We start from the raw sequence: 14903 nt of genomic DNA, 5'->3' as shown, positions 1-14903 counted from the left end.
AAACGCACATGCTCCAGCCGATAACGGTCATGACAAAAACAAAGTGGAGAAGTTCTAGTCACAACTCGAGCGTGTACTTACCAAGATCCCTTAGCACCATGTCAAAGTCCTGTTGGGAGATTTCAATGCGCAAACTGGCAGAGAACGTGAACACAGACATATAACTGGGAATTTTTCGGCACACAAAAAGACGAACACCAGTGGGCATCGCTCAATCAACATATGTGGGATATCCAACCTCGAAATAATGTCCACTCACTTTAAGAAACGACCGAGGAAAATGACTACATGGAAATCTCCAAACAACCACACTGAGGGAATATCAAATTGACCATGTAGCGATAACTAGAAAATTCTCTCCAGAAATCATGAACGTGAGGGTACGCAAAGGTCTCATGGAGACAGATCACCATCTCTCTCAAGTCCAAGTCCGCTTCATACTTAATCGAAAGAAGTGCCGAAAATCTAAACTGCTGCGCATTAATCCAGAATACCTAAAAGAACGTGCACAGGAGTTTGTAGAATCACTAGATACTAACACAGAAACATGGGAAGAACTTCTTGGAACCCTCCAGCAGTCATCAAGAAAACTCTGTCACCCACCACGGAAAAGGAAACACAGGTGGTGGACAACAGACTGCCACAGAGCACCTGAACCATGTATTCAAGACTGCAAGATTTGGCACACCCATCAAACACCGGACAATTGGCAGAACTCTTTGGAAACACAGAAGAAAACATCCAAAACCATCAGACAAATTAAACGTACATACCATCACAAACGATTAGAGGAAATTGATAATGATTTTAAAAGAAACGAGAAACTTTTATAGGACATTTAGGGAAGAACTAGCAACCTTCAAGCCACACATTCTTTGTTTTTGACGCCCTGATGGAACACTTGAGACGAACACAAAGGCCAACTATGAAATCCTGAAACAGCATTTCGGGAAGTTACACAGCTGTGAACCACCAGTAGTCGAACTTGACTTCCATGTTGCGACGCCAAACCAGGATTCAACTCCACCTACGCGTGAGGAGTTGCGAAGCGTTGTATCACATCTGAAAAACAACAAAGCATCAGGGGAAGACGGTGTAGTTGCCGAAATGCTCAAGATTGAAGGTGAACTCTTGATTGACAGACTAAAAACTATCACTGCAAATATATGGGAAAGTGGAGTCATACCAGCAGATTGGAAAACTTCTTTGATTCGCCATCTACACAGAAAGAGCGACAAGACCGATCCCAACAACTATTGACGCATTTTACTCCTACCATTCGCTTGCAAAGTGCTCTCACGTGCTCTTCTCATCAGATTAGAACAACAGACAGAACATCGGTGAATATCAGGCAGGCTTCCGCCAACATCGATCCTGCACAGAACAAATCTGGAACCTGAAGATCATACTGCAACACCGTCAGTAGAACCGCATAGTAGACAGCTTCGTAAGTTTCAAGAAAGCAGACAACTCGATGCATCGCTCCAGACTGTTCAATACACTTCGTGAATATGGTGTAGATAACAAAACTACTTCATTAATTGAGCAGACTTTAACAGACACAGCCTCAAAAGTAAAATTCATAGAAGAAGTTTCTGAACATTTTCAAATTAGGACAGGAATGAGAAAGTGTGATAGGTTGTCCCCACTCCTCTTTAATCTGGTACTGGATAACATTATCAAGACGTGGGAGAAAGAAATACCTGGAATAAATATGGGAACAAAGGACAAACGAATCAATATTAAATGCCTTGCTTTTGCTGATGACCGAGCAATAACTACGGGGACTCCCGAGGAAGCCAAACATGCCATCGAGAAACTTCATGAGCTTGTCATCGAAACCGGCCTCTAAATTTCTTATTAGAAAACACAATTCATGGACTCAAAAAGTTCAAATCTGAAACCACTTGCAACAAAATATGGTGACATCAAACAAGTTACGTACTTCAAGTCCTTGGGTGAAATGATGAGCAACACTGGCAACGAAAAAGTAGCTCACAAAGCAAGAGCAGAAAAATTACGTAAAGCTTATACAATGACCTGGAATACATACAATAAGAAATCGCTAACCACTCAATCCAAACTTCACCACTATCATACAGTCACTCTTCCAAAAGTGCTCTACGCAACTGAAACAACAAGGACATTGTGAAAATGGAAAGGCAAATACTCAGAAAAATATTTGGACCCAAGATTCAAGATTGTATCTGGATGCGCAAAAGCACTGAAGAACTGTCCTCAAGGACTGAACGTTTCACGCCAGTTGCACGTAAAAGACGATTGAAATTCTACGGGCAGTTAGCAAGAATGGACGCCTCTAGAATGACCAAGAAAAACTTCTTTATCGTCAAAGGAACTCGCCAAACCAGGGCACGCTGGCTAACAGAAAAGCAACATGACCTCACGGAACCAAGTATTGACCTACTAGAAACCATACCGACTGCATACTGACAGAAAATCAACTCTCATAAGTTAATAACCAAAAACCCGACGGAAAAGAATCTGAAATTGAAAAACGCATGGACACAAGAAAGAAGACAGACACATAGTGAAAGGATGAGGAAGTTTTGGGAAGAAGAAAACAAGAAAGCTAAGAAGACCAGTGCTATTTAATGGTTCCGCGTGCTTCTTAGAGGGCGAAACGAATAAATAATAATGATAAACGTTCAATGCAATTGAGGCAATATATAGAAAATTTCTGAAAATTTTGAACAATTTTTAGAATTTTATGATTTTACATTTGATTTTTTTCTCCTCACTCTTCATTACGTTTCCTTATTTATTTGTTCGTGTACTGTCTGCCATATTAGTCTCGAGCATGCACCTCTTCACTGTTCCCCCAATAACAGACATTTCTGGATGGCAACCATAAATGAAAATTTTCCTCCGTAAGCAGATGGAGCCTACGTCTTCTATGAATTATTTGTACTATTTTCTTTTAAATAATTTGATTGTGGGTTAGATTAGTCTTATTGTAATTCATATTCATGTCTTCTTTAAATTTATTTTATTACGCTCCTAGTTTGGGTTTATCTCTAGTAGGTGCAAGTAGTGCAATGTCATCAGCAAAACAAATGTGTTTCAGATATAATCCTTTACAACGTAATCCTACCAAATTTCTGAATAAGAACTAACTCTATGACTGAAGGATATTTTTGATTATACGGTATCACCTTGCCTAACTCTTCTTTCACAGCTTACCGGTAATTCCTCACTAAAACTTACGTGGGTTGGACAAAAATATGAGATCACTGCGAGAAATGCATTCTTGAGCATAAATGTAGAGGATAGCCAAGCATGTAGGTTACGCTGTTGTATTTGACCACGAACGGCACATGTGCGTTACCCATAATACATTACAATGAAGGTCAGTCGTAATCGAAACAGTGTTATGTGTAGTTTTGTGTGCATTACGTCGGCGATAAATGAATTCGAACGTGGGAAAATTGTTGGTCCTAGTATGGTGGGTGCTTCCGTAACCGATGTAGCTGAAGTGTTCGGTGTTTGAGCAGGCGCCACAGCGAAAGTTAATGCCGAATGCAGGGAAAGAGGAAACACGTAATCCGTTAAATCACAATGCGGATGATAGTGTGTGTGTAGAAGGCGACTGTGACAGAAAGTAAGTGGACGAAGGCTGCAAAAATCACTGCAGATCTCAAGGCGCTCTCGCGAACCCTGTCAGCACCAAAGCAACGCGAAGGGAGCACCATAATCTGGGAATTGCAAAGCCAGCTGGTATTTCAAAACCGCTCACCAGTGATGCAAATACCCGAAATAGAAAAACGTGCAGCCCAAGCCATATAACCTGGACTCTAGGAAAATGAAAAAGTTATTTGATCGGATGTGTCTTGTTGCACACTGTTTACAACTTCTGGACGAATTTACGTCCGAAGAGTGATATATGGTGGGGGTTCAGTGGTGATTTGGGCTGACTTATCGTTGTATTCCTTTGGCCCCATGGTTATTCTGTAAAGTCACATTACTGCCAAGGATTATGAAACAATTTTGTCTGATCACGTCCATCTAATGGTACAATGTTGGTTTTCCCAGTGGTGATGCTGTGTTCCAAGGAGACCGGGGCCTATCCACACAGAGTGCACCGTCCAGCTCTGTTTTAGTCAGCACAAGGATGAATGTCGTATATCCTCTGGCCACTACAGTCACCATAAATCAATATTATTGAGCCTTTGTGGCCTATTTTGGGGAGAATGGTGCGTGACAGCTATCAACCTCCAACACCGTTACCTGAACTTGTCACTCTTTTGTAAAGAAATTCACTTGAAAACCGTAAACGGTCCGTATTTATCCGTTATGATGCGACTGCAAGCGGTTTGGAGTGCCAGAGGTTTTTCTATACCGTGTGCTTTTCCCATATTATTGTCCACTTCCTGTATATTATAATGGAAGCCGTGGTCTTGATGCAAGCATGTCCAGAATTTGATAAAATACCAGCGGGTCTCTCATTGGTATCAGGCAAAAGATCACGGCAAAACCCACACAAGCTCGTGAATGAAATTTAGGGGAACTGTGGATGTTCCATCTCATTTGTAAAGTAATGTAATTATTATGCTCCCTTGGAAAACAAAAAGTGGCTATATGCGTAAATATTTGGTACAACGTTAGCGATGTGAACTAGCAATCTACGGTACAAAACACTCATCTGAAGATGGCCGTTGGTTTTCAGCCTAAATATCGTGACAAGAAGTCGACGTAATCCGGCTGCAGTCCCGAAATTTCATGGAATACTCTTTATGCAGGGAATATTTCAAGAATCAATGTAGGTTAATTGCTCCCATAGTGTCTTGCGAAATTGCCGCAACGAAAAATAAATAAAGAAAGGAACAAAAATACAAAAAAATTAGAGGTAACCTAGAGTTTTATCGACTGTAGTTCTTCCCAAATAACATTCACGAATGGAATGGGGAAGAGGGGAAACGATAATGACAACAGATATACCGACCGAGACGTTCTTTAAGTACAAGCTGTGTGAAATGAAACAATGTGCAGTAGTCTGGTAACACATGGAATGACCGAGTTAGGGACTAAGACGTCCTGCAACGAATCTACAACGTAAATAGCTAATAAAAATAAAATGAACGGAAGAGACGATGGTCGGTCAAACACTGTGACAGAATATGTCACTGAAAACAGTACCTGAAGGAATATTAAATGGAAATAATCTCACAGGCAGGCCTACGTACAAATATATAAGTAAGATCACTGATGATGTAGGAAGCAGCAATAGTTGAAGAGAATGGCTGGCAAGCAACGTGAATGGGGAATTTCACCAAACCAAGATTTAATTTGATAATTAGAGCAACAATAGCTGCTAATATGAGGTGCTACCCAAATTTTCCGCTAATCTGAATATTGCGCAAAAAAGTCAGCATAACAACCTACTGCCAGTACGCATTTCTAGTTGTGTCTTTCCACTGTCAGTGTGCCACGTGGCGCCAATGTGAGTGCATCGGTGTGAACACTACTACTGGTGCCCTTGCACCATGTTTTACAGTGTCTGCGAATTTCGAAAAGGCTGACCTGAAACAACAATGGATCTTTATTAAGTTTTGTTTTAAACTCCATAAACTAAAGCTGAAACCCACCATATGGCAAGGGAGTCTTTTGGTGAGCAAGCTTGAGCCGTTGTGGACAACAAAAACTTGGACTGACTGACATCATGCAAAACTCCGGAAACTATGGATAACGTGTACTAAATGTTCTACAAAGAGAGAAAACAGACAGTTTGTGACAACGTTGGAATCTCATATGAGAGCTGTCAATGCATACTAGATGATGAACTGAACATAAGACGAAATGCAGTGAAGTTAGTTCCTTGTCTTTTTAACGCCCAGTAACGATAATATCGCTTTCATGTGTACGCTGGACTGCAAACAACGGCTCGAGATGATCCAAATTTTCTGTCCAGGATGATAACTGTCGATGAATCATGGGGGTAGAGTTATGATTCCGAAACAAAATTTTTGAATTCAGTGAGCCCTCACGGTCACAGATTAATAGAGTGAGAACTCGGGTTATACATTATATTGGTAGAGCCCAGGATATGTGTACCGTCAACCCGTACAAAACCCAGTGTAAAGAATTGTCTGAATGTATTATTAGGACGTACCCAAGAGATGTTAGCACGTCATGTGCGGGGAATTATCTCAGCCAACCTTCTACATCTACGTGATTACTCTGGTATTTACAATAAAGTGCCTAGCAGAGGGTTTAATGAACCACCTTCATGCTGTCTCTCTACCGTTCCACTCTCGAACGGCACGCGGGAAAAACGAGCACTTAAATTTTTCCGTGCGAGCCCTGATTTCTCTTATTTTATCGTGATGATCAATTCTCCCTATGTAAGTGGGTGCCAACAGAATGTTTTCGCAATCGGAGGAGAAAACTGGTGATTGAAATTTCATGAGAAGATCCCGTCGCAATGAAAAACGCCTTTGTTTTAATGATTGCCACTCCAATTCACGTATCATGTCTCTGACACTATCTCCCCTATTTCGCGATAATACAAAACGAGCTGCCCTTCTTTGTACTTTTTCAATGTCATCTGTCAGTCCCACCTTATGCGGATCCCACACCGCACAGCAGTACTCCAGAATAGGGCGGACAAGCGTAGTGTAAGCAGTCTCTTTGGTAGACCTGTTGCAACTTCTAAGTGATCTGCCAATGAATCGCAGTCTTTGGTTTGCTCTACCCACAATATTATCTATGTGATCGTTCCAATTTACGTTATTTGTAATTGTAATTCCTAAGTACTTAGTTGAATTTACAGCCCTCAGATTTGTGTGACTTAACGCGTAATCGAAATTTAGCTGATTTCTTTTGTACTCATGCGAAAAACTTCGCACTTTTCTTTATTCAGGGTCAATTGCCACTTTTTGCACCATATAGATATCTAAATCATTTTGCAAGTCGCTTTGATAATCTGATGACTTTATAAGACGGTAAATGACAGAATCATCTGCAAGCAATCTAAGACGGCTACTCAGATTGTCTCCTATGTCGTTAATATAGATCAGGAACAATAGAGGGCCTGTAACACTTCCTTGGGGAACGCCGGATATTACTTCTGTTTTACTCGATGACTTTCCGTGTATTACTACGAACAGTGACCTTTCTGACAGGAAATCACGAATCCAGTCGCACAGCTGAGGCGATACTCTGTAGGCACGCAGTTTGATTAGAAGACGCTTGTGAGGAACGGTGTCGGAAGCCTTCTGGAAATCTAAAAATATGGACTCAATTTGACATCCCCTGTCGATAGCACGTATTACTTCATGAGTATAAAGAGCTAGTTGCGTCTCACAAGAACTTGGGACAAGTTGCGAGCGAGGTCCATTCTACTCCTTCTATAAAAGATACTGATATTTTCGCTAAGTTGCCTAGCCCTTTAGACAAATTACTACGGCAGGTACTTAGCACTTTGCATTTCCTGTCAAAATTATAGGAGAGAGGGGAATTTTTTGACTTGACTGCTTGTAATCTGCATCAGTTATTGAGTCAAATAGTGAGTGAGCGTCTGGAACAACTGTTAATGGACACTAGGCGTCGTGGGTTGTCGTCTAGTGCATTTCTGGAGTTAATCTGCCATAATTATTCGTCCCCCGAGTGCGACATGAAGCTGTTGGTGGGGGATATCTTGATCCAGCACGATAACGAGCCGTTAGAGAAATATGTTGGTAAATGATAGTGCCAGTGGCTTATGTCTTAATTATAGTGAAGCGGGGGTAGTCGAGAATATTCTCCAGGGGATTTGTCCTAGCGACGGTTGCAGGGCTCTGTTTTGTGAACGCCCATAGAGCTTTAGGCAATTAGATGAACTGATCAGTAGGGTACAAGCTCTCGTCTACGGCGACCAACAACGGGGTAAGAGAAAAGGTTTTTAACAGCAAGAGCTGGATAATTGTAGCCTTATACGACAGGTGGCTTCCATGGGAGTAAAGTGCTTTGAGTGTAAGAGCACGAGAATTGCCCTGAAAAGGGGAAGGACAAGAATTTATGACGGTATTGTAAGCGGGAACCTCGTGGTAGGGGGTTCCGTAGGATAATTGAAGCGGTTTCCGGCGATAGAGCTCCTTTTGTTTGCGCAGCACTAAATGAGGAACCTATGTGTGCTCTGTTCGACACAGGTAGTTCTGCGTCTTTAGTGGATGAAAAATGGGTGTCCGCACATATTGGACACTGCAAGTTGCCGGACATTCAGACAAAATTGGCTATTGCCTACTAAACAACTCAGAGCAAATGCAACTTTGGGGACAATTAAGTTAAGATCCGAATAGGTGCATTTACGCGGAAATTTCCTGTCCATGTGGCGTGCAATCTGTCGGTACCGGCTACACTGAGTTCCGATTTTATCGGGAAAGCAGGCCTGGTGCCCCAATGGGGTTGGAGGAAGTTTTATTTCGAGTTTGCGAGGGAAAAGATTTACAAGTTCGACCGAGCGAGGTGGCGCAGTGGCTAGCACACTGGACTCGCATTCCGATGAGACCGATGACCTCGCTTCTGGTCTCCTTCCCCAAACAACCCAACCCCAACCCTTACAATGTCTGTGAACATCGTGTACATCGCCGGATTAACGGTTCCAGACACGTAATGAAAGCAGTGGAAACCATTTTCCGAGTATGATCTGGAGTGAAACTTCCTGCCAGATTAAAACTGTGTGCCGGACTGAGACTCGAACTCAGGACCTTTGCCTTTCGAGGGCAAGTGCTCTACCATCTGAACTACCGTCTATGGCAGAATGAGTGAACCAGAACTTGAGGGCAGCGTTGATCGCATTCCACCGTAATGATCAGGCTCGCTGGGGTAGTTCCTTGTCATGGTTAGGGTATGCCTTCAATACTGATAACCATGAGGCCCATGAGGCCACCCCCGTGATGTTAATGTTTGTTTTTTAACCTATTTCACCCCTGGCGAATTCGTGGTCACTTAGTGATTTGTTGCCAGAAAGGGTGGACGGTGCACAAATCCGTGCCAACTTGAAGTATGCGAGGAACAATTATCGGAAGAGTCACGAGCAACTGAAGAAGCGTTATAATGCTGGTAGACGGCCGACGGGCGACCAGATTTGGGTAAAGAATTTTGGCGCAGTAAGTCGGGCGGCGGATAAAATAACGTGGAAGCTATTGCCCCTGTTCGTCGGTCCTGTACAAATCTTGCGTTTCGGTTGCAGCCAGGAAGCGAGACGGAAGAGCGGAACCCTGGACTGCGTCAACCTGCTACACGACGTCTCCAGACAGAAGATGCCTTTGGTCGGTATCGGTGACACCATGGATAGTACCTATAATTAAACGTTTTCAGTTATAGTAAGCTGTGGTGACTGGAAGACTGGAACGGTCGTCGTCCAGGGGGTCTGAATATCGGGCGTGTTCTATGTGGCTCAGCTGTGGCGTATATTTAAAAAAAGAACTCTGCGGGAGGGGAAGTCCGAAAACTTGTCATGCTGCTCATATGTACTGTATTCAGATGGTTATTTTCGTGTGCCTGTTTGCAATGAGCAAAGACAATGAGGAACTGCGCTAATTTTGGTTCAAATGGCTCTGAGCACTATGGGACTCAACTGCTGAGGTCATTAGTCCCCTAGAACTTAGAACTAGTTAAACCTAACTAACCTAAGGACATCACAAACATCCATGCCCGAGGCAGGATTCGAACCTGCGACCGTAGCGGTCTTGCGGTTCCAGACTGCAGCGCCTTTAACCGCACGGCCACTGCGACCAGCGCGCTAATTTTGATAGGATGAGCGCATGTATTATATTCACTTCTGGTTGTAAAGTTTTCTGGGCCAAGGTACCACATTAAATTAAATTAAACGTTACATTGTAAAGTTTTTTGACATATTGTTTTAAATCAATTATTTCGTGTTGTTTTTAAAAGTTTGGTTTGAAGAAGAGTATCGGTGGATTTTACTGGATGGTTAGTTACAATAAAATTATGCTTAGGACTGTTGTACTACGCCTACCTCCTCACCCCCAGCCCTTCCACTTAATGGTCTGCCACAATTATAAAAGAAATACAAATATTAGAAAGGAATTGAAAGTATTTGAAGTAAAGGAAAAGGATTGAAGAAAATAGTCAAAGGTGGAGGATTCAAGATTAGCGCTACATTTATGCAAAACGTTTGGAAATTCCCGTCACAAACTTCTAGCGCTTGTCTAGGAGAATGAGTAGATAATAGTTTCAATAGGAAACGTACCATTTCCGTGCTACATCCATTTGAAACCATGTTTATTAGGTAGATATGCAACAGAGTAGCCAAGATGGAGGGGGGGGGGTGCTTATTTCGGATCGGCTGATGTCATTTTATGTCTATCCTATCTCTCTGACCCGGTTCGAGCCTCATTCACGTTCCTGTGAGTATTAGAGCAACATGGTTGAGTACATGTTTGCAGAACACACCAACGTGATCCTTCTGTACGGCGAAACTCATGGTAATGGAAGAGCTGCTGGTCGCTGTTACCAAGATCGTTATCCACGACGTTCGTCTCCATCCCATACCCTTACGCAACGGCTTCGAGAAAAGATAACTTCACTGACAGCAGGCGTGGCTGTAGTGCTCCAGGGAGACGCCACGCGTCCGAATTGGAAGAGACCGTACTGCAATACGTTGAACAGTATCTCTCATCTCCGCTTCCGTAGCGTAGCGGCAGCGATACCGCCTACCACGTAGGGAGCCCGGGTTCGAATCCCGGGAAGAGACTGGGTGTTGTGTGTCCATCATCATTGACTCTCAAGCCGCCAATGTGGCGTCACCTAAAAAGAACTTGAAATACGGCGGCCGAACTCCCCCGAATGGGGCCCCCCGGCCAACAACGCCATACGATCATTTCCACTTATGGAAACTGATTAACTTTCGTTTCTTCAGTCATTAATTAGTGGAATTGCGACGCATGTGACGAGCTGAGGCACACCTAGTACATTACATGTAATAGTGCCTGCGTTACCAACATATCTTCAAATGGTTGCAGGATTGGTTCCTGTTCTCAATGTTATGTACTCATTCCCCTCAACGAGTACTAAAAGTTTGTAACGGGAATTTCCGAACGCCTTGCACACACATCAAAAAAACGTTTTGTATCACCTCGGTTCCGAGAGTTCCGGAACCTGTACAGAAAATTGGAACAGAGAGTAACATAAACATAATTTCCGCCCTTTTTATTGCTCATGAAATCCACACATTGCATGTTGTATCACCATACAACAGGTGTTTGTCCAGATTGCTGTACACACCGGTACACCTAATACCCAGTAGTACGTCCTCTTGCATTGATGCACGCATGTATTCGTCGTGGCATGCTATCCACAAGTTTATCAAGGCACTGTTGGTCCAGATTGTCTCACTCCTCAACGGCGATTCAGCGTAGATCCCTCAGAGAGGTTGGTGGGCCACGTCGTCCATAAACAGCCCGATTCAATCTATCCCAGGCATTTTCGATAGTGTTCATGTCTGGATAACATGCTGGCCACTCTAGTCGAGCAATGTCGTTATCCTGAAGGAAATAATTCACAAGACGTGCACGATGGGGTCACGAATTGTCGTCCATGAAGCCGAATACCTCGCCAATACGCTGCCGATATGGTTGAAATGTCTGCCGGAGGATGGCATTCACGTATCTTACAGCTGTTACGGTGCCTTCAAAAAATGGCTCTGAGCACTATGGGTTCAAATGGCTCTGAGCACTATGGGACTTAACATCTGTGGTCATCAGTCCCCTATAACTTAGAACTACTTAAACCTAACTAACCTAAGGACATCACACACATCCATGCCAGAGGCATGATTCGAACCTGCGACTGTAGCGGTCACGCGGTCCCAGACTGAAGCGCCTAGAACCGCACGGCCACACCGGCCGGCATGGCGCCTTCCGTGACCACCAGCGGCATACGTCGGCCCCACATAATGCGATCTCAAAACAGCAGGGAACCTCCACCTTGCTAGACAGTGTGTCTAAGGCCTTCATCCTGACCGGGTTACCTCCAAACACGTCTCCGACGATTGTCTGGTTGAAGACATATGTGACACTTATCGGTGAAGAGAACGTGATGCCAATCTTGAGCGGTCCATTCGGCATGTTGTTGGGCCTATCTCTACCGCGCTGTCATGGTTGCAAAGATGGATCTCGCCATGGTCGCCGGGAGTGAAGTTGCGCGTCATGCAGCGTATTGCGCACCGTTTGAGTCGTAACACGACGTCCTGTTATTGCACGAAATTCAACATGGTGGCGATGCTGTCACGGTTCCTCCGAGCCATAATCCGCGTAGGTAGCAGTCATGGACTGCAGTAGTAGTCCTTGGGCGACCTGAGCGAGGCATGTCATCTGTCTGTCACTATCTCCTCCACGTCCAAACAACTCGATCGAACCGCGGTATTGACCGTCTAGGCATGGTTGACGTACAGACAACACGAGTCGTGTACCTCCTTCCTGGTGGAATGACTGGAACTGATCGGCTGTCGGACCCCCTCCGTCTAATAGGCGCTGCTCATGCATGGTTGTTTACATTTTTGGGCGGGTTGCAAAACGTGTGTGAATTTCTAAGGTACCAAACTACTGAGGTCATCAGTCCCTAGACTTATACTTTACTTAAACTAAGTTATGCTAAGAACAACACACACACCCATGCCCGATGGAGGACTCGAACCTCTGGCGGGAGGGGCCGCGCAATCCGTAACATGGCGCCTCAAACCGCGCAGCCATTCCGCGCGGCTGGGTGGGTTTGGTGACGTCTCTGAACCGTCAAAGGGACTGTGTCTGTGATAGAATATCCACAGTCAACATCTATCTTCAGGAGTTCTGGGAACCGCGGTAATGCAAAACTTTTTTTTTATATGTGAACATTCCGCAAGGTAAAAGGTGCATTGGAAGACGGGCAAAAAGATGGAAGGACCAAATGTAACTGCAACAGGCCGAACAAGGGCTAACGCATGACGGAAAGAGGAAGAGGAGGAGAAGGAGGAGGAGAGGAAGGAAGAAGGAGAAGGGAAGTTTTCTGATTTTTACGGGTATCTTTAGTGAAATTTTGGTGGCACCTGGTACACCAATGACTGCACAAGGCTGTGTGTTAGCCGGCTGGTGGACTTACCGCAGCGAGTGAGATGATGGTGATGTAGAAGCCGAACTTGAGCGGCGAGGAGTCCGTGTTGCGGCTGTTGCGGCCGTCCCAGAGGCCCATGCAGAGCAGCACCAGCACGGCCGTCGCGACGGCCTCCACCAGCAGCGCCTGCAGCGGCGTCAGCGGCGCCGCGGGGACCGTCGTGCACTCGCACACCACGCTGGCCGGCGTCGCCACCTGCACAGCCAGACAGTCACTAACACTCTCACAATCACACACGATCCCATAGTCAAGACTGGAAGACATTTCATGAAACACACCTTCCAAATGTGTTTACGTGGTGGCTCAATGACTACAATGTCCGGCTTGAGCTAATTTACATTGATCAGTTATATACAACATATATCATATTCATACAATAATTCATTGGGTCAAAATAGTCTACTCACTTCAGTTTGTTAACTATAAATTGGACGATCGGATCCCTAGAACTGAATCGGTAGAAGGCGGAAGTGTTACGTGTGAGGTAACCATTGTTGTCTGCTTTGTTACTGTTCCGTATTCACTCTATTTTATACTACTTCCTTTCCTCCTGATAAATATACGCAGTTTTTGCAATTAAGATGTCGATTAAACATGTCACTACATAAGACAATTTCAGTTTCGATTGCGAACATAATATAACCGATTTGTAGTTCCTTTGGTGATTTACGTTCTTGTGGGGGAGGATGAAGGACGCGTTAAGGAGGCTCTACTGCTCGAGGCAGGCATGTTTGTTGTTGTTGTTGTTTCCCCTCACCCCCCACCACCCCCGTGGCTCCTCACACCGTGGTGGTATTCGTCGAAGCCTGGCTTGGTTCCCCATTTCCCCAAAACTTTCTCTAGCAAACGGCCACCTTTCACCTTACAGTTCACGTATAAATATTCACATTACTAGTTTCAGCAAATCATGACCATCTTCGGATGCAACTATTAATCCGTAAACACTCTAGTGATAATACAGGGTAACAATTACGGAACTATATGAAATAAAATCGTCATAACTTCTGTACGGTTTGCGTTAGGACGTTCTAACTGCACGGTTGGCCGCGGGGCATGATGGGAATTAGTAAGCGAATGCATGATTTAGTTTAGCGACGAAGTTCACTTTCATTCGGGCGGGTTCGTCAATAAGCAGAACTGCGGGACTTAGAATCAGCATTTCGCAATCAAGAAGTCTCTTCACTCTCAACGGGTGATTGTATTGTGTGCAACGTCCATTCGCGTAATTATCGGTGCATTGTGACTACCGAACGACACGTGAAGGTTTTGGAAGATGATTTCATCCCCATTATCCAAAGTGACGCTGATTTCGACAAGATGTGGTTCATGCAAGACGGACCTCGACCCCATCGAAGCAGGGGAATGTTTGATGGCCTGGAGGAGCACTTTGTGAACCGCTTTCTGGCTCTGGGATACCGAGAGGCCACTGGCATAGGCCTCGATTGACCCCACATTCTCAGGACCTAAACGCCCTCTTTGTGGGGGTGTACAGCAGTAACCCCTAAACCATTGCTAAGGCTCAAACCAACCATTCAGGAGGTCATCGACAGCATCGATGTTCCGCCACTTCAGGGAGTCATGCAGAATTTCGCTATTCGTCTGCGCCACATCGTCGCCAATGATGACAGGCGTATCGAACAAATCATAACCTAAATCCGAATATCTGTAGTGACGTTTACATGTTGAATAAAGTGTCCGCACAACGTAGCTTGTAACTAATTTCCGTTTTTTTCTTATAGTTCAATAATTGTTACCCTGTATATTAACTCTACTTATATGCGTACTGATCATCATGG

The 14903-nt window shown here is 44.3% G+C and overlaps 1 protein-coding gene across 1 annotated transcript in view; it reads right to left on the bottom strand.

Moving 5' to 3' along the window:
• LOC126100736 (aquaporin AQPAe.a-like) overlaps positions 1–14903 on the bottom strand; it is a 346657-nt gene that overhangs the window by 15969 nt on the left and 315785 nt on the right. The window contains exon 6 of the mRNA XM_049911358.1: positions 13096–13302. Within this exon, the coding sequence (XP_049767315.1) occupies positions 13096–13302 (207 nt within the window). The remainder of the gene's footprint in view (positions 1–13095; positions 13303–14903) is intronic.

The sequence above is a fragment of the Schistocerca cancellata genome, chromosome 9 (genome assembly GCF_023864275.1).
Source record: "Schistocerca cancellata isolate TAMUIC-IGC-003103 chromosome 9, iqSchCanc2.1, whole genome shotgun sequence".
Taxonomy (NCBI): domain Eukaryota; kingdom Metazoa; phylum Arthropoda; class Insecta; order Orthoptera; family Acrididae; genus Schistocerca; species Schistocerca cancellata.
This window is presented reverse-complemented; position numbering and strand designations above follow the sequence as displayed.